This window comes from Nerophis ophidion, linkage group LG05, assembly GCF_033978795.1.
Source record: "Nerophis ophidion isolate RoL-2023_Sa linkage group LG05, RoL_Noph_v1.0, whole genome shotgun sequence".
NCBI classification, from domain to species: domain Eukaryota; kingdom Metazoa; phylum Chordata; class Actinopteri; order Syngnathiformes; family Syngnathidae; genus Nerophis; species Nerophis ophidion.
This window is the reverse complement of record NC_084615.1, coordinates 71,507,069-71,531,715: the sequence shown is the minus strand read 5'-3', so window position 1 is coordinate 71,531,715 and position 24,647 is coordinate 71,507,069. Positions and strand designations below refer to the sequence as shown.

At 41.5% G+C, this 24,647-nt stretch overlaps 1 protein-coding gene across 2 annotated transcripts in view; it reads left to right on the top strand.

The window, feature by feature from the left end:
- Positions 1-20,743, top strand: part of LOC133553570 (synaptopodin-2) — a 57,989-nt gene extending 37,246 nt beyond the window's left edge. The window contains exons 3-4 of one of the 2 annotated variants that reach the window (XM_061901924.1): positions 12,723-14,749; positions 16,805-20,743. In XM_061901924.1, the coding sequence (XP_061757908.1) occupies positions 12,723-14,749; positions 16,805-18,040 (3,263 nt within the window). In that variant the 3' untranslated portion in view covers positions 18,041-20,743. Of the gene's footprint in view, positions 1-7,424; positions 8,085-12,722; positions 14,750-16,804 lie in introns of those variants that run through there. The other variant, XR_009806950.1, reaches the window with a different exon arrangement.
- The last annotated feature ends 3,904 nt before the right edge of the window (positions 20,744-24,647 follow it).

Here is a 24,647-nt window from a genome sequence, read left to right as displayed (position 1 = left end):
CACAAGTCAATGCAATTCATACTTGGTCAACAGCCATACAGGTCACACTGAGGGTGGCCGTATAAACAAATTTAACACTGTTACAAATATGCGCCACACTGTGAACCCACACCGAACAAGAATGACAAACACATTTCGGGAGAACATCCGCACCGTAACACAACATAAACACAATTGAACACATACTCAGAAGCCCTTGCAGCACTAACTTGCTACAATATACACCCCCTGCTACCCGCTACCCCTCCCCCCCATAACTCAACCCCGCCCCACCTCAACCTCCTCATGCTCTCTCTGGGAGAGCATGTCCCAAATTCCAAGCTGCTGTTTTGAGGCATGTTAAAAAAATAATGCACTTTGTGATTTCAACAATAAATATGTCAGTGCCATGTTGGCATTTTTGTCCATAACTTCAGTTAATTTATATTGGAAAACCTTATTACATTGTTTAATGCATCCAGCGGGGCATCGCAACAATATTAGGCATAATAATGTGTTAATTCCACGACTGTATATATCGGTATCGGTAATTAAGCGCTGGACAACATCGAAATATAGGATATCGCCACAAAAGCCATTATCGGACATCTCTAGTAATAATCAGTCGTGATGTTAATACAATTTGTTTTTGAAATTAACGTGCTGCCTACGCTTAAATCAATCAAAACACTTAAGTATTAAATGTGCCCATTACTACATGATGTATATACTTGCATCATGTATATACAACCTTAATGGAGGTGTTTGGATGTTATTTTCAAGGCCTTTTATAGGCAGAATAAAGCAACTTCCTTAAAGTTAAGTCAAAGTTAAAGTACCAATGATTGTTACACACACGCAAGGTGTGGCGAAATTATTCCCTGCATTACCCATCACCTTTGATCACCCCCTGGGAGGTGAGGGGAGCAGTGGGCAGCAGCGGTGGCCACGCCCAGGAATCCTTTTTGGTGATTTAACCCCCAATTCCGACCCTTGATGCTGAGTGCCAAGCAGGGAGGTAACGGGTCCCATTTTTATAGTCTTTGGTATGACTTTGCTTGGGTTTGAACTCACAACCTACCGATCTCAGGGCAGACACACTAACCACTAGGCCACTGAGTAGGTTAGGCTCCATGTATTTACTGTTTGTTTATTTATTTATTTATTCATTTATTTACATAAAAAAATACATCCATCGTCATGTCATTCATAATGATTGTGAACAATAGGCAAAATTCCCAAAAAAAATGCAGTTTCCCCTCAGATACGTCCAACTCGCTGTGATTTCAAAACATAGCCAGACAGCAAAGCACCGTAGGCATAAGCATCCAGAACTTCATGCAAGCTCTTGCCAGAATGCATCAAACTAATGATTTGATGATTCTTTGGCAGTGTGACATTTGTTGAGTTGAGTTGAGTTTTATTTTGATCATGTGTACACTTTCAGGATGGTGCATCACATATTACACTTATTTTCATTTCTCATTACAACATATTTAAAAATGAGTAGGAGAAGCACAGCTTATTTAATCCTACCATTTTCCACTTAAGAGCAACTCCTAAAACATGCATTCACTCCTAATTGTCAATTTGTAACTATATATATATATATATATATATATATATATATATATATATATATATATATATATATATATATATATAGACAAGGTTTATGTGGTTTATCTGTTAAACAGTGCTCAATGCCGGGGTAAAGCGCAATATACGTTAGGTCAGGAATAAACACAGAGGCTATTTAAATAAATAAATGATAAATAGGTTGTACTTGTATAGCGCTTTTCTACCTTCAAGGTACTCAAAGCACTTTGACACTACTTCCACATTTACACATTCACACACACATTCACACACTGATGGAGGGAGCTGCCATGCAAGGCGCTAACCAGGACCCATCAGGAGCAAGGGTGAAGTGTCTTGCTCAGGACACAACGGACGTGACGAGGTTGGTACTAGGTGGGGATTGAACCAGGGACCCTCGGGTTGCGCACGCCCACTCTCCCACTGCACCACGCCGTCCCTACAAGCCTGTTTCACAGATTTCCCTGCTCTTCAGGGGATTTTATGAAAAAAAAAAATAATAATAATTAAAAGAAAAAAAATATATATATATATTTTTATTTTTATTTTTTTTTTTTTTTTTTTTTTTTAACTCTGAACTATATTGAGGTTGTCGCATTCGTAACAATAAAACAGAGCTAATACGACAGAAAATACAGAGGACACAATACAACAAAGTACATGAAAAATGGCTTTAATTTGAAGAGTTTCTTCAACTGTATCATATGAGTACATTGTCATTTGTTTATTTCTTTTGGTCAGGCAAAGGCCCGAGACTACCTGAGATTCCCTCATTTAAGAGCTTCTCCAAATCATAGTGATGTGCGATACCACCGATTTGCTTTCCGATCAGATACAAAGTAAAATTCTGGTTGTTATCGATGATTTGGATCCGATACTTTATGCAGATGTACCTAAGGCGTCTGCAAAAAATACAAAATGTATGTATTCCATATATTAACATAACACAAAGACTACAGTTTTCTTGTTATTATTTATTATATATCTGTATTATATATGATTTTATTATATAATTTAGTGTCCATTTCCATATGAGTTGGGAAATTGTGTTAGATGTAAATATAAACGGAATACAATGATTTGCAAATCCTTTTCAACCCATATTCAATTGAATGCACTACAAAGACAAGATAATTGATGTTCAAACCCATAAACTTTATTTTTTTTTGCAAATAATAATTAACTTAGAATTTCATGGCTGCAACACGTGCCAAAGTAGTTGGGAAAGGGCATGTTCACCACTGTGTTACATCACCTTTTCTTTTAACAACACTCAAACATTTGGGAACTGAGGAAACTAATTGTTGAAGCTTTGAAAGTGGAATTCTTTCTCATTCTTGTTTTATGTAGAGCTTCAGTCGTTCAACAGTCCGGGGTCTCCGCTGTCGTATTTTATGCTTCATAATGCGCCACACATTTTCGATGGGGGACAGGTCTGGACTGCAGGTGGGCCAGGAAAGAACCCGCACTCATTTACTACAAAACCACGCTGTTATAAAACGTGGCTTGGCATTGTCTTGCTGAAATAAGCAGGGGCGTCCATGATAACATTGCTTGTATGACAACATATGTTGCTCCAAAACCTGTATGGACCTTTCAGCATTAATGGTGCCTTCACAGATGTGTAAGTTACCCATGCCTTGGGCACTAATACACCCCCATACCATCACAGATGCTGGCTTTTGAACTTTGCGCCCAAAACAATTCGGATGGTTATTTTCCTCTTTGTTCCGGAGGACACCACATCCTCTGTTTCCAAATATAATTTGAAATGTGGACTCGTCAGACCACAGAACACTTTTCCACTTTGCATCTGTCCATCTTAGATGAGCTCGGGCCCAGCAAAGCCAGGTGCGTTCCTAAGTGTTGTTGATAAATGGACAAAGAAGTTATTTCATCCCTACAAGCCTGTTTCGCAGGTTTCTGTGCTCTTCAGGGGATTTAATTCATAAAATTGCAGGTTTTGCAGGTTTCCCTGCTCTTCAGGGGATTTTATTAAAAACATCTTATTTTTATTTAAATTTTATTAATAAAAACCCCTGAAAAGCGAAACAGGATTGTGGGGATGAAATAGCCTCAGTGTTATATATATACATATATATATATATATATATATATATATATATATATATATATATATATATATCTCAGCTACAACCGGGCGGAAGGCGGGGTACACCCTGGACAAGTCGCCACCTCATCGCAGGGCCAACACAGTTGAGATAGGCCCCAGCGCCGCCCGAGACCCCGAAAGGGAATAAGCGGTAGAAAATGGATGGATGGATATATATATATATATATATATATATAAAACAGAAAAAACAGAGGAACAAAATCAAAGTGCACAAAAAGTGGCATTTCAGACCATAACAAAACGAAATGAGTGCCATAACAAAAGCATTACATTAAAAGAAGTGATAAGAACTACTATAAAAATAAAAAGTAAGACGCAGTTTAGTTAAAAGAACATGGCAACGTGAAATTCCCAAACATTTAAACAAAAGCATTCACCATTGACACATTGCCTCATTCACAAGTGTAGGTTTTTTTTTAACACTGAGTACCTGTTAATAATACAATTAATCTCAAATAACCAAAGTATCAAAAGTATCGATATTTTGATTTGAGAGTAGATATACGGAACAGATAGATCTGGTATCGGCGGTATTGATATTTCAGTATCGACCCGCACATCACTACCAAATGATAACAACACTAAATGTGAAAATAATGTGGTTTGCATGAACTTGTTACTAAATGAGAGGGGCAAAATATTAGAATTTATTTTTACACAATTTGCATCAGATCTCATTACCGTATGCAGGTGTACCTAATTTAACACAATATAGCGTCTTAAAAGTAGGCTACACCTCTGCACAGACCTTTGACACAGTAACTCTATAGACTTACTTCTCAACCTCTGGGTTGCTCTTTCATTTCCCCCATGGGATCAACCAGGAGTTTAGGTCGCATTCAGTCCGCTGGATCCCAGGACCTCTGTTAATCCCGGTCTTTTCCATACCGCTTCACACATCAGCCACAGGGCCCGTTGCTGTCATCCCCACTCATCCCCACAGCCAGCGCCTGATGAAAGATTACATCCGACAGGGTAATCTGACCTTTGATACACAAAATGCAGGGTTACCCCCTTGACTTTAAAACCCCTCCCGTTGTGTGGGAGTTTTCAGGCCCATGCAAGGACGAGGGGAACGGCGGGATGAGGTCGTGGAAGTTGGACAGAAAAGTGGGCGTGGACAATGTGATATGTTGCATCAGGGCAAAGTTTTGTCTCTGCTCGAGGACAGGAAATTCCTCTCCCTAGCCCTTGCAGGTTGGAGTTTCTGCCCAGAGAGTTCAAAGAGGCCAGGCGCTCGGGGAGAGTGCACAATAAACACACAGACAGACAGGGAGGTTAGCAGAGGTCAGCCACTGGAGCTCAGTGCACTAATCCAGATGCACATAAACTAGAACAGTGTTTTTCAACCACTGTACCGTGGCACTCAGTGTGCCGAGAGATATTGTTTGGTGTGCCGTGGGACATTTCACCTAATTGGGTTAAAAATATTTTATGCAAATCCGTAATTATAATCGGTAAATAATGTGCTGTTGTTTAGTGTCTGTGAAGTGAAGTGGAATATATTTATATAGCTATTTCCTCCCGTGACTCAAAGCGCTTTTACATAGTGAAACCCAATATCTAAGTTACATTTAAAAGCCTACTGAAATGAGAGATTCTCATTTAAACAGGGATAGCAGGTCCATTCTATGAGTCATATTTGATCATTTCGCGATATTGCCATTAGTAGAGAACATCGACGATAAAGTTCGCAACTTTTGGTCGCTAACAGAAAAGCCCTGCCTTTACCGGAAGTCGCAGACGATGACGTCACCAGTTGATGGCTCCTCACATCCTCACATTGTTTTTAATGGGAGCCTCCAACAAAAAGAGCTATTCGGACCAAGAAAACGACAATTTCCCCATTAATTTGAGCGAGGATGAAAGATTTGTGTTTGAGGATATTGATAGCGACGCACTAGAAAAAAAATAAATAAAAGAATCAAGTTTAAAAAAAAAAATGCGATTGCATTGGAACGGATTCAGATGTTTTTAGACACATTTACTAGGATAATTCTGGGAAATCCCTTATCTTTCTATTGTGTTGCTAGTGTTTAGTGAGTTTAATATTACCCGATAGTCGGAAGGGTGTATCCACGGGTGTGTTGACGCCAGTGTCTGATGGAAGTTGACGGCAGCTGTACGGACGGCACAAGCTCAGCTGATCCCCGGTAAGAGGCGACTTTTTACCACAATTTTCTCACCAAAAACTGCTGGTTGATATCCATGTTCGCTTGACCGCTCTGATCCATAGTAAAGCTTCACCTCTAGGAATTTTAAACAAGGAATCACCTTGCGTTTGTGTGGCTAAAGGCTAAAGTTTCCCAACTCCATCTTTCTACTTTGACTCCTCCATTATTAATTGAACACATTGCAAAAGATTCAGCAACACAGATGTCGAAAATACTGTGTAATTATGCGGTTATAGCAGACAACTTTTAGCTGTGTGTGTGCGCAGCGCAAATTTTTCCTAACAGTCCGTGACGTCACGCGTACACGTCAGCATTCCGCAACGTTTTCAACAGGACACTTCACGGGAAATTTAAAATTGCAATTTAGTAAACTAAAAAGGTCGTATTGGCATGTGTTGCAATGTTAATATTTTATCATTGATATATAAACTATCAGACTGTGTGGTCGGTAGCAGTGGGTTTTAAATAAATAAATAGGTCGTACTTGTATAGCGCTTTTCTACCTTCAGGGTACTCAAAGCGCTTTGACACTACTTCCACATTTACCCATTCACACACACATTCACGGAGGGAGCTGCCATGCAAGGCGCTAACCAGCACCCATCAGGAGCAAGGGTGAAGTGTCTTGCTCAGGACACAACGGACGTGACGAGGTTGGTACTAGGTGGGGATTGAACCAGGGCCCCTCGGGTTGCGCATGGCCACTCTCCCACTGCGCCACGCCGTCCCCAGTAGTAGAACTTTAAACCAGTGTGGGTGGCACGGGCAGCAGGTGGGTAGAGTGTCTTGCTCTAGGACACAACAGCTGTGACTAGAATGGCGGAAGCGGGGATCAAACCTGGAATACTCAAGTTGCTGGCACGGCCACTCCACCAACCGTGCCATCCCGTCTGTGCTGTCTAGAGCTCGGCATATCGGTATGTGGCAGCAAATAGCTGCCACTAACAGTTTGTCGCGATAACAATTTGCGAGAGGCAGCGTACAGGTAAAAAGGTATCCAATGCTTAAACCAAAAATAAACAAAAGGGGGGTGCCGATAAACAAAGGCATTGAAGCTTAAGGACGGCTATGCAAAACGAAACTAAAACTAAACTCTCTGCAAAGTAAACAAAAACAGAATGCTGGACGACAGCAAAGACTTACAGCGTGTGGAGCAGACGGCGTCCACAAAGTACATCCGTACATGACAATCATTACCAAAATAGGAGCGCAAGAGAAGAATAAACACTGCACACAGGAAAACACCAAAAACTTCAAAACCAGGGACGGCGTGGCGCAGTGGGAGAGTGGCCGTGCGCAACTCGAGGGTCCCTGGTTCAAATCCCACCTAGTACCAACCTCGTCACGTCCGTTGTGTCCTGAGCAAGACACTTCACCCTTGCTCCTGATGGGCGCTGGTTGGCGCCTTGCATGGCAGCTCCCTCCATCAGTGTGTGAATGTGTGTGTGAATGGGTAAATGTGGAAGTAGTGTCAAAGCGCTTTGAGTACCTTGAAGGTAGAAAAGCGCTATACAAGTACAACCCATTTATTTATTTATTATTTAAAATAAGTCACGCCGTGATGTGACAGGTCTTGACAGCACACCTACATTGAGACAAGAACTATATTGATGCATGTGCGGTTATGGTTTGAATTCATATCCAACAATTGGGAGTATGACTTTTTACTGTCAATATCGGCTACTGAGTTAAAAAAAAATGTTTGTTTTCTGCTGGGGGATTTTTTTCAATGAAAAAAATGTGCCTTGGCTCAAAAAAGGGTTGAGAAACACTGAACGAGAAGATCTCCTTTTCCAGGGAGCACAACAAGGATCAGACACTTCTGCCTTCACTGGACATTAGACGCAGATAAGCCTCTCAATCCTTGACACGGATTGGATACTTCTGAACGGTCGAAAATAAAGAGAAAGCTGACATCATTAGTTTCACTAAAGAAGTCACGAGACCCCTTTGCAAAAAAAAAAAAAAAAAACAAGTCTATATTTGAAGTTGTGCAGCGAGAGATGCAGGCGGTGCATTTTCCAGCTGCAAACACCCTCCCTCTCTCTGCGTGCTGCTGGACTTGCTAAGAAAAGGAAATTGGAGCTTGTGGCACACTACAGAAAGGGAAAGGGGTGTGCGAGGCCAGCAGACGCAGTTCAGTGGAAAACTCTTTGGGAAGTAGAAAACCGTGGAGCTCTAAATGTGACCAGGGCGAGGTAAGAGAAAGAAAAACTTAAAAGAACTCATTTGTAAAGTCACAATTAGTTTTGTCTTCTATAGAACTATCAATGTGCTAACGGTATGTTGTTGATTTCATCCTTTAAACCCTGAAAATGTCTTTATGTGATCTGTTGAGTTGAGCTGAGTTTGAGTTATTTGGAACATGCATGCATAAAACATGAGACATGACAATTTTCAGTTTCTCTATTCCAGTGGTTCTCAACCTTTTTTTTCCAGTGATGTACCCCCTGTGGACATTTTTTTTTAATTCAAGTACCCCCTAATCAGAGCAAAGCATTTTTGGTTGAAAAAAAGAGATAAAGAAGTAAAATGCAGCACTATGTCATCAGTTTCTGATTTATTAAATTGTATAACAGTGCAAAATATTGCTCATTTGTAGTGGTCTTTCTTGAACTATTTGGGAAAAAAAGATACAAAAATAACTAAAAACTTGTTGAAAAGTAAACAAGTAATTCAATTATGAATAAATATTTCTACACATAGAAGTAATCATCAACTTGAAGTGCCCTCTTTGGGGATTGTAATATAGATCCATATGGATTATTGAACTTAATTCTAAACATTTCTTCACAAAAAAATAAATCTCTAACATCAATATTTATGGAACATGTCCACAAAAAAAATCTAGCTGTCAACACTGCATATTGCATTGTTGCATTTCTTTTCTCAGTTTATGAACTAACATTCATATTTTGTTGAAGTATTATTCAATGAATATATTTATAAAGGATGTTTGAATTGTTGCTATTTTTAGAATATTTTCCAAAAAATCTCACGTACCCCTTGGCATACCTTCAAGTACCCCCAGGGGTACACGTACCCCCCATTTGAGAACCACTGCTCTATTCAACATATTCAAAAGGGAGTAGGAAGAAGCAGAGCTTATTTAAGTGAAGTGAATTAGTGAAGTGAATTATATTTATATAGCGCTTTTCTCTAGTGACTCAAAGCGCTTTACATAGTGAAACCCAATATCTAAGTTACATTTAAACCAGTGTGGGTGGCACTGGGAGCACGTGGGTAAAGTGTCTTGCCCAAGGACACAACGGCAGTGACTAGGATGGCGGAAGCGGGAATCGAACCTGGAACCCTCAAGTTGCTGGCACGGCCACTCTACCAACCGAGCTACCCCTTTTACTTTACATGGCATTTGCTAAAACCTTTGTTCACTTCCTGTTGTCAATTTATTCACAATATACTCCATAAGTAATAACGATAAAAATGAATAAATAATACTTCGGTGAAGTAAGTTATATTTTGATTTAAAACAGCATTACTTTTAAACCAGATTTCATTGTAATTAAAATGAACAAACAACCAAAAAAAAAAAAAATAATCTCCTTATTTCTAGGGAGGGCATTTATTTTGGGACGTTGTTAATATCTGCCTGGATTTGCACCTGTGCGTTACCTGATAACTAATCTGGCTTCCCGCTAGGAGTGGATGTTTACAGTCAGGACATTTCATTTCAAGCTTCACCGCTCTGGTGTGGTTCAGTCAGCCAAATGATTCAAAGTTAAAAGCTAATAAAAGTCCTTTTGTGGATCTGGCCGCACCGGGGCCTTTGTCTTCATCCAAATAGCTTTGAAAAAAAAAATTGGGTTTGAAGTTTGTAGGCCTAATAAATCTAAATAAAGCGATTAAATATGACATCATTTGACATCATAATTGCCCTGGAAAATCAGTTACAGATGCATTCATATGCCATCTTCCAATCCATAATGTTACAACAACTGGTAATTATTTTGAATGACGTTTAATTACTTTTAATAATGTAGCTGCCTGGATCAATCTATGTCGTTAACAAATAGTGAGTAATGGTTGCTCCAGTTGTCTGTCATAGAACCCCCCCCACCCCCCGGAGGGATTGATTTTTTTTTTTATTTTTTTTTACGTCATTCAGAATTACACGACTGAGATTAATAATGTGTCACATGTGTGAGCAGAACCCGCAAATATCCTTTAAATCTGCATTGTTCATCAGACCATACCAGTTGTGAGGCTCCTGACTAATGTACAGCTTTAATAGGGATTTTATTTTAAGATGGTTTATTGAATCGTACGTTTATGAAAAGCCGTTCACAGGTTTTTGGGATTTTTTTGCAGGGAAGTTGTAGTTTGAGGGCCAGTGTTGCCTTAAGAAAGCAGGCATGCTGGAAGTTTAAGCAGGGGGTTTTCTGTGCAGTGGAAGAATGCTCTGGGAGGGACTTGAACAGATTACAGGGGAAATAACTTTGCTGGCTGCAACGGGACTCCTAAGCTCGGAAAACAAGCTGCCAATTCAAAAAGAGACATGCTGAATAATATCATTTATAATTTATGAACCGAACTTAGTGTATCAAAACAGTGTCAAAGTCCTAGGACTGTCTTCGACAAAGTTTTTTCTAGGTCAATTTAAAATTGGCTGGTTTTGCTCATCATCCACAATAAATCAAATTTATGGCTTGTCTATACTGACTGGTCGTTAATTGTCAGTAATGTCACATGTGTTCTAAAAATATACGTTCCATATATGACTTTTTTTCACCTCAAAAGAAGGTTAAGGCGCAGTTTGTGAGGTCCTCGGCATTGGCGCAGCACCAAAAGGACATCAAATTTGACTGAATAGAGGAAGTAGGCATAAAACCAGTGTTTCTGGATGTGCTCCTGCGGAAGGATCATTCCCTTTTCCAAGAGGAGCGCTACACCTCCAGGGCGAGGTGGTGTGTCTCTGCCCCGGGTCCAATTTCTGGCGATCAGTCCAATGCAGAGCCATCAAGTTGTGTCTGACAGCAGCACATTCTAAAGAGCCTCAATACTATTAGTAAAATATTCTTGTTAGCAAACAAATGGATTTTATATAATAATACATTTGGGAAGTAATAACCAGGCAACTAATTTCACAGATGTGCTCTGAGAAAATCTGAACAGACAGCTACAACTAAAATGTATCTTCTACTCTCCAAAAAAAAATATTTTTCCTCAAACAACAATCTTTTTCTCAGATTTAAAATAGTGGTGTCAAAGTCATTTTAGATCGGGGGCCACATGGAGAAAAATCTCCACTCAAATGGGCCGATCTGGTAAAATCACGGCACGATAACTTAAAAATAAAGGCAACTGTTCTTTTTTTTTACACTTACATGTTACGGTTAATAGTATTTTATCTTTATTTGTTGTTATTTATTATTTCTGAATACATTATGTGATAATGTTCATCAGTCAACTCATTGGTGTTCATTTTCAATCTATCAAGATAAAAAAATTATATCAAAATCAAAAAACCCCAAAAATCTGTCTGGAACCGCAAAAAAATGTAAAGTCTTATATAAGTGTTATAATGAAGGCAACACATAATGTAAGTGACTATATTAGCCTACTATCAAAATGACTATGTGTTGCAGGCCGACGCAAATCTTCGTTGACAGAAGTGTTGAAATGTAATATTTATTCTACACATTTTTACCACATTGGAAAACTGAGGCTTCTCAGAGGGAGTGATAACTCCTGGAAATTACTGGCTTAGAATGACCAAAGTTAAATGTGAGTGTTCAAGTTGAATTAAACCGAAACTGCAAATGAAATGACCTCAAATATACCCAAAATAAAAGGCATAATTATGTATTATGCACTACGTACATACAGCTAGCATATATAGCATGTTAGCATTGATTAGCTTGCATTCATGCACTGACCAAATATGCCTGATTAGCAAGTCAATGACTTTAAATATACCTACAAAAGAGGCATAATGATGCAGTATGCACACACGGCTAGCCTAAATCGCATGTTAGCATCGATTAGCTTGCAGTCATGCAGTGACCTTCTCCCCGTGAATGCGGGGGTTCCCTCCGGGTACTCCGGCTTCCTCCCACTTCCAAAGACATGCACCTGGGGATAGGTTGATTGGCAACACTAAATTGGCCCTAGTGTGTGAATGTGAGTGTGAATGTTGTCTGTCTATCTGTGTTGGCCCTGCGATGAGGTGGCGACTTGTCCAGGGTGTACCCCGCCTTCCGCCCGATTGTAGCTGAGATAGGCGCCAGCGCCCCCCGCGACCCCAAAAGGGAATAAGCGGTAGAAAATGGATCGGATGGATCATGCAGTGACCAAATATGCCTGATTAGCACTCCAACAAGTCAATAACATCAACAAAGCTCACCTTTTGACATTCACGCACAGTATAAAAAATTTGGTGGACAAAAGGAGACAAAGAAGGAGTGGTATAAAACACATCTTTCTTCGGCAGGGTAGGAGAAAGTTGTACATGTAAACAAACGACTTCCGAAATTAGTAGGACAAAATGGCGGGCGCCAAATACTCTCATCAGTGAAGTATGTTTAGTACAAACAATGGGATTTCTAACAATTAGGAAGGTTTTTGTCATGTTTTTTTTTTCCCTCAACTTTTTTTTATTTTCATAATTTTTTTTAAAAAATGGGTCGGCAGTAAAGAGCCGCTTGTGGCTTGAGAGCCGCATTTTGCTGACACCCGGGTTAGGGAATCATATTTGTTTAAATGTGTGCTATTAAACAAAGCCCTTTCTTCAAGAATCTCATTACTCAAACTTATCCTAAGAGGATGACTGTGTTTTCCTATTATTAACCGTGATGTCTTTTACCTTTCCCTTTCAGATTTAACCAGGAGTGTCAGCCTGTCTGAAAAGGAACTGAAAGAGGCTCGCCTAAAGAGTCACATCATTGCTGCTCAGCTCACCGTGCCTTCCAACTCCAGCTCCAGAGGCGTGCAACTCTTCAACCGGCGCAGGCAGAGAGTCAGCGCCTTCACACTGGAAAGCAGCGGAGAGGCGTCAAAGGACAACATCGCCAGGAATGTGAAAGACAACCCCTCATGTAACAAACTGACATGGGCAGAGAGGAGTCGTGAGGAGAAAGATAGAGACTTGAACTATAAGAATTGCACTTCTATCAAGCCATTAGTGCCTACTGGGACTCTACCAGGAGCAGGTGATAACATGGAAGAGCAAGGTGACCATTATCAAAAAGAAGATGACACTGAGCACACTTTTATGCAAGACAGACATTTCCTCCCTGTAAAGGAGGTGGAGGAGCAAGAAGATGAGGACGGGGATGACAAAGTCAAGAATGAGCTCCCGCCTGGAAGAGAAAACACTAATCCAATCGTCATGAGTCTTGTTGAAAGTGAAACAGAGACAAATGAAGGTCACATGGTGCCATCTCCCCTGGGAAAACTTCCCAATGGCTGCCACGGTACTGATGGACCTGACAGGATATTTGTTTCTACATCGAAGCAGAACACTATCATCAATCGCACTGCCAGGCCTTTTTTCTCACCACTGACGGTGCAATCCCAAGAGGCCACCAACGCCATCATAGACAGCCTCCCTGCTCCTTCTGCCTTTACTGCTCCCCAGCCGGTGGCAATGTCACCGCCACCACCTCCTCCTCCGGCATATCCCACACCTCCCCTACCAGCCTTCACAAACAAGCCTCCAAAGACTGAATACTCTACACCACCTGTCATGTCTCAAACCTCCTCTTTTCAACCCCAATTCCCTGTATCTACTTCATCTCAGACTGCTGCTTCGATCCCAGTACCGCATTATGGACCCCCCACAGCCCCAAAGCCTTTTAGCTTTGTTCCCCAACCCATTGTGGAAAGAAAGTCAACACCGCCGATAAAAACAGGAATACTTGAGGATAATGCCACCAGACGAGCAGGTAAAAAGTCAATGTTCACGTTTAAAGAGAAGGCGGTTGTAGCACCGAACCCTGAGCTGCTCTCTTTAGTGCAGGGGGTGGATGAAAAGAAGAAACATAGACACAGAGCTGTGCCTGAACCATCATCTGAGGAGGAGTTATTGGCCCTTGGGGCAGAGGCATCCAACTTTCTTGCAAAAGAGGAAAGCGAAGCTGAAGAAGCCAAAGCTCCAGAATGGACCTCCTGTCTTAAGAGCTCCAGAACGTACACAAAGGTAGAGCATAAACCAGAACACACCCTGAATGATGCGTCTGGAAAGGGTGCAGAGCTGTTTGCCAAGCGTCGGTCCAGAATGGAGAAATACGTAGTTGAGACTCAGAACACAGGTCACCATATAAGATCGCCGTCTCCTACAATGTCTCTGCCACCATCTTGGGTTTACCCATCAAACATGCCAGGTAGGGTCAAGGCTATTGCTAAAAACTCAGATATGTGTGCTCAGCTTGCGCACAACATAAAGATTCAACAAACCACCAAGCCAAAACCAAGACAAACAACACCAGCATCAGAACAGGTTCAAGAGGCGCCTCCCCTAGAGAATGGTTGCTCCAAGATAGAGATGGATTTGTCAAGACATCGGCCCTACCAGCTTAACTCTTCCCTCTTCATACTGAAGCCTGTCAAGGACCCGTTGAGTACACTACCCAAAGGAGCACCACAGTCCAGGCACCAGATGTCACCTCAGTCGTTCTCTAGACAGACTTCCTTGCCCAACAACCCTGTCTCTCACTTTAGCGTCCCGTGTAAATCTCCCTCACTCCCTCTTGGCCACACCACAGGAGCAGAGTATCCAGCATCAAGTTCAGCTTGTGGGCAGCCTTCAGCCGCTTTTTCTCCAGGCCGTGTGCCGTCTCCTCGGATGGGAATTCAAGCACCGAGGCCAAGATTTTCTGCCAAAAAGGCCGGGCTTGAACCACAGGTGTGGAGGCCATTTTTCTTTTAAGAAGTGATCCGGCTCATAGCATTTCTACTAAACTGACACCTTCACTTGCTTCTTCCTTTGTCTGTACTTTCTTTTAGCTATTTTTAATCCAAATATTTTATTAGCCACATGTTTAAACAGTTAATTGTCACACGTTTTGGATTTTATATGCAATTTAGGCATTCACCAAAAGAACAATTTGCATTAAACTACTAATTACCCAGGATAACACCTATAAAAAATGTTTCCTTAGTTCAAATATAAATCAGATGAGTTTTCATGTCCGATGCTGCAAGCCATCTTGAGTATGTAAAAAAAAAAGAATAACTCGCCCCTTTTTCCACTGTTTCTTTCCGTTATTTGAGAAACAGGATGATGCTGGTACAAAACACTCTGACAAATGTGGCATCTGCTTTATGAGCAATGATTTGCAATTTAATGCCTCTCACTGACACAAAAATGCAGCCAGAGAGCTCCTTTTATGTCTTTATATCTTCAGGGTGATTTGCTCTGCTCACCACACTTTTTTTCCTTTACTCCAAATTTTGCTGCATACTTGGATTCTTTGATGTTTCCCATCTGCAGCCTGCATACTAATTTGCTTCTTATAGGACCTCCATCTAAATAGTTTTCATGACTTCAAGCAGCAATTTCAGAAGTGTTTGTTCACAGGAAATAATCAGTCGCTGTTTATTCAGTCTGCCCGGTTTGCATGTCTGTTTCACTTCATAAACCTTCATTCACTGTCTATTCTAATTGTGTTTTTGTGTTTTAGCTGAATCGTTTCTTCTCTGATTAAAGCTTTATGCGCTCTCTCGCCTGTGACCTTGTTCTCCTTTTTCTAATTTCATATTTTCACTCAAGCATTCATTTCACTTTTAATGTGTCACTTTCTTGCCTTTTCTTGCTGACAGTGCATCACACTCATAAGTAATTTGTCCCTGATAATCTTGTACATTACTGTATTGTATTACATCAAAGACAATTGGTATTGTGCTTGTCACTTTGATATATTTTACAAATCGGGGGTTCTGAATTACATTGTCTACCCTTGGTCCTACTAGTCATGAGAGGCTCAAATTACCTTTCCCCTGTCCATCCATCCATTTCCTACCGCTTCTCCCTTTCTGGGTTGCAGGGGTTGCTGGAGCCTATCTCAGCTGGATTTGGGCGGTACAGCCTGGACAAGTCGCCACCTCATCGCAGGGCCAACACAGATAGACAGAAAACACTGTAGCATTTTTAAAAAGTCCTAAACCTGTAAATAATATTAACTTAACCTTGTCTTTCAACTTTTTCAAAGTTTCAAATGAATTAGTAGTCTTCAACATTAAATGTTGTGTTTATTGGGGTTATCTTATGTGGGCTTCAGCCAACAAACCTCATCTTGCCGCAAAGGTCACATAACTGTAACATGAGAAAGTCACATAAAACTAGGTTGACAAGGGCTGTCGGCCAGGCTTATTGCAGAAACACATGTCAGAAATGTTATTTCATAGGGATGACCTGATTGCGGGCAGCACGGAAGAACAGGGGTTAGTGCGTCTGCCTCACAATACGAAGGTCCTGAATAGTCCTGGGTTCTATCCCGGGCTCGGGATCATTCTGTGTGGAGTTTGCGTGTTCTTACCATGACTGTGTGGGTTCCCTTCGGGTACTCCGGCTCCCTCCCACTTCCAAAGACATGCACCTGGGGATAGGTTGATTGGCAACACTAAAACGGTCCCTAGTGTGTGAATGTGAGTGTGAATGTTGTCTGTCTATCTGTGTTGGCCCTGCGATGAAGTGGCGACATGTGTACACCACCTTCCCCCCGATTGTAGCTGAGATAGGCACCAGCGCCCCCGACCCCAATGGGAATAATCGGTAGGAAATGGATGGATGGATGGACCTGAATGCTAAGGTTCTGGTAAATGTAATTTGCGATCCCTTTATCTAAGAGCGGAATAGGCCCTTTCATATATAGTTGAATGAGTACTACTGTCATGTTGCCAATGTTCTGAATTATTGTGTGTATGTACAGTAAAAGTTATGTGTGTTATTATCCAACAGAAACCGAAGGAGTTCTACACAGTTGAACCCCCAAGTGGCACACAGCTTGGCCTCACAAAGAAGTCCATCAGCACAGATGGTCCAACATGGACATCCAGCCTTCAAATTAACCGCCCCTCCTCGACTATCCCCATCCGATCAGTCACTTCCCCTGTTCCGTTTTCCAGTAATAGAAGCCAGTCTCCATTGGGTCACCAAAATGTCAAGCTTTCCACTCTTTCGTCCGTTTCCAGGCAACCCCAGACATCCGCGTCTCCATGCTCCCCCCCATGGGGATCAAGGTGCCAGTCCCCAATGGTTGGCCAGAATGCCCAATTTACCACCAATTCATCTGCTCATGATTACAAGCCCCAAACATCAAATTCTTCTCGTTCTCTTCCATGGGGTTCAAGATGCCAGTCCCCCGTGGTCAACCCGAAATCTTCAAATGCTCCGCACCTTTTATCTAGAACATCTACAAGCACTTCCCCACTCTCTCCACCTAGGGGATCTAGATGCCAGTCGCCTGTGGTGGGCATGAGTAGCCACTTCTCTACCCTCTCCTCAGTTTCTTCATCCAGACCTTTTCAAACATCTGCAAATGCATCTCAGCATTCTCCTCCTTGGAGTCCAAGGTGCCAATCACCAATGATCATTCAGTCTTCGAGACCTTCCAAACCAGTGACAACCACTTCTCCTGTCTCTCCACCTTGGGGCTCACGCTCCCAGTCGCCTGCGCTTTCTCATAGTAGTGTGTCCTTCCCTTCTGCTCACCGCCTGTCCATATCCTCTGCATCCTCTCCTCTACCCCTACCCAGGGACAGTCGCTGTATGTCTCCAGTCAATAATAATCTTGACTCCAAGGCCAATCATCGAATCTTGGCAAAAAACATCATTAATGCAGCCAAACGTAAAAACAGCCCTTCTCCAGGTGCACTGAGCGGTCACAGTCTTCCCATATCACCTGTGGGATTTTCCCACCATGGCTATGATTGCAAACCTCCCATGAACTCCTTCCAGTCACAGCCACTGGGTGCCCGGTCGCCAACATTCACCAGTCCCCCACCAACACCAACGCAGAGGATCTGCTCACCTGTGAGGTTCTACAACACACGCTCCCTCACTGATTCTGACGCCTCCATTGAGTCAGAGGACTCGGGCCTGCGGTCACCTGGCATGCATTCTTACAATACTTGTCCCCGCGGCTGGGGTGGAAGTTTGAGGGTAAAGAAAAGCGCCATCTCTACTGACCTGTAAGATCCTGATTTTTGCTTCCATAGACTTGACCGGCATTAGACTTTTCTTAAACACACACAATTACCGACACGGACTCGGAACATGAAAATGTTGATTCATAATGCAATTATTATTGTGTCTTATGCTCTTACAATGACAAGAACAAGCTTTTTTACATACAGTTGTGGTAGCTTGTACGCTTCCAGCATACCAAAAGTGCACACTCAAAATAACCAAAGATAATTTTTTTGTATTCACTTTAAATGTTATACTTTGCAGGCTCACAACATGCATACCTGGCTATAGCTCATTAGCATTGATAGATTAGTTTTGAATGTTATAATCATTGTTTACTGGCCTGACAAGAGTCAAAACGCCAATACTTTTACACTTCAAGACACAACAAATGCTTGAAGTGAGGAATGTGTAAAACAAACTAATAAACCGTACGCTACTTTAAAGAAACATCTTCATTCTACTGTTCACCACATATTGGAGACTGTTCATTGTTTTAATACAGTATTTTTTAATCACAAATGACTGAAGAATTTATCGCATACTGCTATTCTAGTTAATATAAAATTGCAATACATCGTGCAGTAACCAATGTAACGTAGTGTACTTGTTTGTTGTTATACTGCCTTTATTCAAATGAATGTACATTTTATACAGACGCAGCAGGCATCAAGAAGGTAGTAATGGGAGTGGAAAAGGGATGTGAATCATTGATACGTCAGTTCGATTAAACTAGAATAGCTCCTTTTGCTATATTTGCAATTAACTTGTTTTATATGATTTCCTAAATGTTTAAAGGCTGTCTGAAATGCAGGTTTAGGGGTTTAAGAGACTATTATTCATAAGGAATTAATGGGCATTTGACTAATTTAGCGTGACTATTGGGAAAAATCAAAGTACAAAAAAATCGTTTTTTGATTTCTAAATATTTATTAGGACAATATCGGATTATCTTGGATCAACTCTTGTTAACGATAGTGTTGTACTGAGTAAAATAATGCTGCCTGAAGGGGACATAGTGCAACTTCCTAAATGAGAGCCAGCGTCACATACCGTGAACATTTTTTGTGTAGCCCTGACAAAACAAAAAGACCAAAAACAAATGTCCAAAGCAGTGGAGGTAATGTTTACTGTATTTTTCGGACTATAAGTCGCAGTTTTTTTTCATAGTTTAGCGGGGGTGCGACATATACTCCGGAGCGACTTATGTGTGAAATTATCAACACTTTATCGCAAAATATCAAATATTATATATCTCATTCGCGGAAGAGACGAAGAAAATGTCAGTAATCGTCACACACACGTCAACCAATAAGAATTTGGCGGGGGAGGGTCATGGCAGAAGTGCATTGTGGGTCATGGAATGCTAACTGCTATATGCTATATGCTACTGCCGTAGCTATTAAAATGGATCATTTCAACGTTGGCGGTAACTTATAAAAACTGAGAAGGGCTGAATAAAAATTGGACCGAAAAGGAAATCATGTACTGCAGATTACAAGCTGGACGTAGTGAAATATGCAGCAGAAAACGACAAAAGGAAGCGGCGCATACCTTTGGAGTTGGCAGAGTTGTTTAGAAGCGACATCGAGGAAGAAGATTTCATTGGATTTATCGATTAGGAGTGACGGATTGTTTGGTAAATGTATAGCATGTTCTATATGTTATAGTTATTTGAATGACTCTTACCATAATATGTTACGTTAACATACCAGGCACGTTCTCAGTTGGTTATTTATGCGTCATAAAACGTACACTTATTCAGCCTGTTGTTCACTATTCTTTATTTATTTTAAATTCCCTTTTAAATGTCTATTCTTGGTCTTGGATTTTATCAAATAAATTTACCCCAAAAATGCGATTTATGCAACGTATATATGTTTCTTTCCTTCTTTATTATTCATTTTAGGCCGGTGCTACGTATACTTCGGAGCGATTTATAATCCGAAAAATACGGTATTAGACCAAAAAACTAGTTGAGACTGATTAAACAGCGCCTTTACTGGTGGTAGCCAAATATTGCACTCTATTTTGATTCAAAATGACAATCCATTTCACAAAATCAACAAAACAAGTTGATCAAATTATTCAAGATCATTTTGATGTATTATTTAATATTTTTTGGAAATTTGATAATAGTGACAAACAAAAAAAGAACATTTCTTAATATTTAAATTTGTCATTAACTTGAAACACACCATGCGTTCCCTTTAAATTCATGTTTCCTTTTACAGGCAACATGATTTGCACTTCCTCTCCCTTTCATTACAGTTAAGAATAGTTAATTCCTGTTTTGATTGTCTTCGATGTCTAAATAGTGATGGTAACAGCCCAATCCAGGTCACAAACAAAATGGATGCAGTTGGCCCAAAATGTGGCTGCCTTCTGTTTTAAGCATCCACATGCTGCAAACTGTCCTTACACCATTGCCATATTTCCCAGTCATGTCTCAGCAAACACAGCCGATCACACACCTGAGCGTGTTTTGAGAGACAAGGACACCTGCGTGGTGTTGACCTTCAGCAGGATTAAACCCATCACTGTCATGGATCGGTTTCAGCAACCATTGCTGACACCCTAAAGACGGAGCATATTGCAAGTCAGACTTTTTGCGAGCATTTCTTTTTGGAACTGCATTTTTATACAACTATACGTTCCATAATTGCATGATGTCGGACATTCGATGAATAATAAAGTGATGACACACAAGTGAAGGCCCGGGGCGTTCTTTCGTAATCCATTTCGTAATCCAAGATTAGAATCATGCTATTTTATCTTCTTCATTAAGGCCCATGTGTATTTATAGTGAATATCAGCCCTGCAACGTGATTCAGTTATTTCTGTGTCCTACTATGAACTTCTGCTATAATACTTTAACTGGTCCTTAACAGATCTAATGAAACCTTCAAAGGCTTTTGATATAAATGGTGAACAGATGAAAAGATGTGATTTGCCACTGCTGCCAACTATGAAATGTTCCTGTTTTTTAATGGGGAAGTTGTTTACATGCTTTGTGAAATGTGTTGGGCCAGAATGTCCACCCATAGTCCAATTTGAGTTCATCTGAGGTTCCTAGACTGCCATCTGTAGGACTTCAGACAGAAGTTCAAATGGCAATCACTCCCATTTTTGAAAGTTCACAATGTCAGTGTTCAACCACTGTGATAGAAAAAGCAAGGATTTTTCCCAGAAGGACCCCCTTATAATGGAAATTGATTTTTATTATTTGTACTGCTATGGATGTCATTGGATTCACAGTTTAAATATGTCAACCTTGTTTTCATATTACTATAATTAACTTTAAAAAATGAACAGTAAAAAGACACCAGAACAGTCCAAATGGACCCAATTTGTTTAAACCTTCCCCCTAGCCCCCCCCAAAAAACAGATAATTTGTTTAACTTTAACAAATCAATAACAACTGTGTTATTTACCGCCTCCTAAAAGGGAACATGGTGTTAGTGTTAATCAAGCCTTGGCTACATACTGTACATACATTTATTTGCAAGCACCAAGCTGCAAACACATCAATCAATCAATCAATCAATCAATCAATGTTCATTTATATAGCCCTAAATCACTAGTGTCTCAAAGGGCTGCACAAACCACTACGACATCCTCGGTAGGCCCACATAAGGGCAAGGAAAACTCACACCCAGTGGGACGTGGCACCTATAGTGACACTGGCTAAGAAGGCCTATTTTATTGACCTAGTGATTCGTAGTCTTAGTTATGCACTTTTTTTATTGATTTCATTCATATACTGCACAAACAAATTGTTGACCCCCAACCTATAGCTTGCAGACCAACTGGGAATCCCTGGAAACAAGTTTGAGAATCTGCGAGGTAGTACACTTGTTAATGAAACTCCATTGGTCAAACATAAAGGTTAACATACATTCATACATACAAAACATTGTTATTATTTAAGGGTGTAACCATTTGGTTTTAACAGTGATTCAATTCGGAATTTGTGGTTGTCGATACGATTTCGTTAATTGAAATTGATTCGGTGACTTTCTAGCAATAAAAGTCCAGAAGTGTGACTGTGAAATAAATACTGGACAGTGCAGGTGAAGAATCCTGTATTTCTGTTATTTCTTGTTATGGAATTTTGTATATAGATCACACTCCTCAGCCTTCCCGGTAAGGTTTATTCAGGTGTACTGGAGAGGAGGCTACGCCGGATAGTCGAACCTTGGATTCAGGAGGAGAAAGTGTGGTTTTCGTCCTGGTCGTGGAACTGTGGACCAGCTCTATACTCTCGGCAGGGTTCTTGAGGGTGCATGGGAGTTTGCCCAACCAGTCCACATGTGCTTTGTGGACTTGGAGAAGGCATTCGACCGTGTCCCTCGGGAAGTCCTGTGGGAAGGGCTCATACAGTATGGAATATCGGACTGTCTTATTGTGGCGGTCCGCTCCCTGTACGATTAGTGTCAGAACTTGGTCCGCATTGCCGGCAGTAGGTCGGACACATTTCCAGTGAGTGTTGGACCCCGCCAAGGCTGTACTTGAACTCTTCCACTTTGGGCAGGGTCTCCTCCCCAACCCGGAGATGGCACTCCACCCTTTTCCAGGCGAGAACCATGGATTCGGACTTGAAGGTGCTGATTCTCATTCCGGTCGCTTCATACTCGGCTGCTAACCAATCCAGTGAGAGCTGAAGATCCTGGCCAGATGAAGCCATCAGGACCACATCATCTGCAAAAAGCTGAGACCTAATCCCGCGGCCACCAAACCGGAACCCCTCAACGCCTTGACTGCGCCTAGAAATGCATCGGTCGCTCAAGGTGGGTCGCCACATCTGCGGTCCCCTCTTTTCTCGTTGTTCCCATTGGGTTGAGTTTTTTTTTTTTCCCTGATGTGGGATATGAGCCGAGGATGTCGTTTTGGCTTTTGCAGCCCTTTGAGACACTTGTGATTAAGGGATATAAAAATAAACTCTCATTGATTGATTTTTACCACCAAAAATCAGAGGGATAATGTCTAAATCGGACTTAAAGAGGCTAATCCACCCCTTTGTCTCCAGCAGGTTAGACTTCTGTAACGGCCTTCTCGTCGGCCTCTGTAAATGAGCTGTAAAGCAGCTGAAGCACATCCGAAATGCTGCTGCTCGAGTCCTGACTAGAACCAGGAAATATGAGCATATTAGTCCACGGCTCAGGTCACTTTCAAAACAGCTCTGCTTGTGTACAAGTCTTATTATGAAGGTCTTGTACCACATAGTACATCCCTGACATGTTAGGGCCACAGGAATCATCTGGAGCTCTGAGAACGTCAGGGAGTGGTCTCCTAATGGTGCCCAGAGTCAGGACCCAACATGGTGAGACTGTGTTTACTTTTATGCTCCTAAAGATGTGATGATGACCATGATCAAATCCAGGCTAAAAACACTATTTTTTAATTGTTCATATGACTACTGAAATTATTTAATCTACACTTTTCAATTTGAATTTGATGTTATTTAATGGTTTTAATTTGAATTATGCTTTCCGTGTTTCCTTGAATTGCCGCCGGGGCGCTAATTAATTTTAAAACCTCGGCATGCGGTAGAAGTAAGCATGCGGTAATTATTTTAAAATCTCTTCTCACTCCGGCACTTACCAAAGGTAAGCAGTTAAAATTTGAGTGTGATGTAAGCTTGGACCTTAAATCCTACTGAATAGCTCTTAGTCTTCTTCCCTTTATACGATTTCAAATGACCGGTATTGAAATCAGCCTCCTCCATTTTGAAAATGATGACAGGGGAAGCGTCACTCGTGATGTCACGAGTTTGACCAGGCGGCAATACTACTAAGCATGCGCTAAATATTTTGGTAAGCGAGTTTGACCCGGCAGTAATTCAAGGCAGGCGCATACTATGTACCCTGCGGCAATTCAAGGAAATACGGTATTTTGTTTTAAATGTTATCTTCTTGTCATTTTCTTGCGTACCAGTTGTGCTCCATAAGTAAAGTTGCCTTGCCTTGCCTAAAACAAGAAATACAAACTAAGAACACAATAAAAAAATAGAAAAAAAACCAAACACTTTGAATGCATATACAGTACAGGCCAAAGGTTTGGACAAACCTCCATCCATCCATCCATCCATCATCTTCCGCTTATCCGAGGTCGGGTCGCGGTGGCAGCAGCCTAAGCAGGGAAGCCCAGACTTCCCTATCTCCAGCCACTTCGTCTAGCTCTTCCCGGGGGATCCCGAGGCGTTCCCAGGCCAGCCGGGAGACATAGTCTTCCCAACGTGTCCTGGGTCTTCCCCGTGGCCTGCTACCAGCTGGACGTGCCCTAAACACCTCCCTAGGGAGGCGTTCGGGTGGCATCCTGACCAGATGCCCGAACCAGCTCATCTGGCTCCTCTCGATGTGGAGGAGCAGCGGCTTTACGTTGAGCTCCTCCCGGATGGCAGAGCTTCTCACCCTATCTCTAAGGGAGAGCCCTGCCACCCGGCGGAGGAAACTCATTTCGGCCGCTTGTACCCGTGATCTTATCCTTTCGGTCATGACCCAAAGCTCATGACCATAGGTGAGGATGGGAACGTAGATCGACCGGTAAATTGAGAGCTTTGCCTTCCGGCTCAGCTCCTTCTTCACCATAACGGATCGATACAACGTCCGCA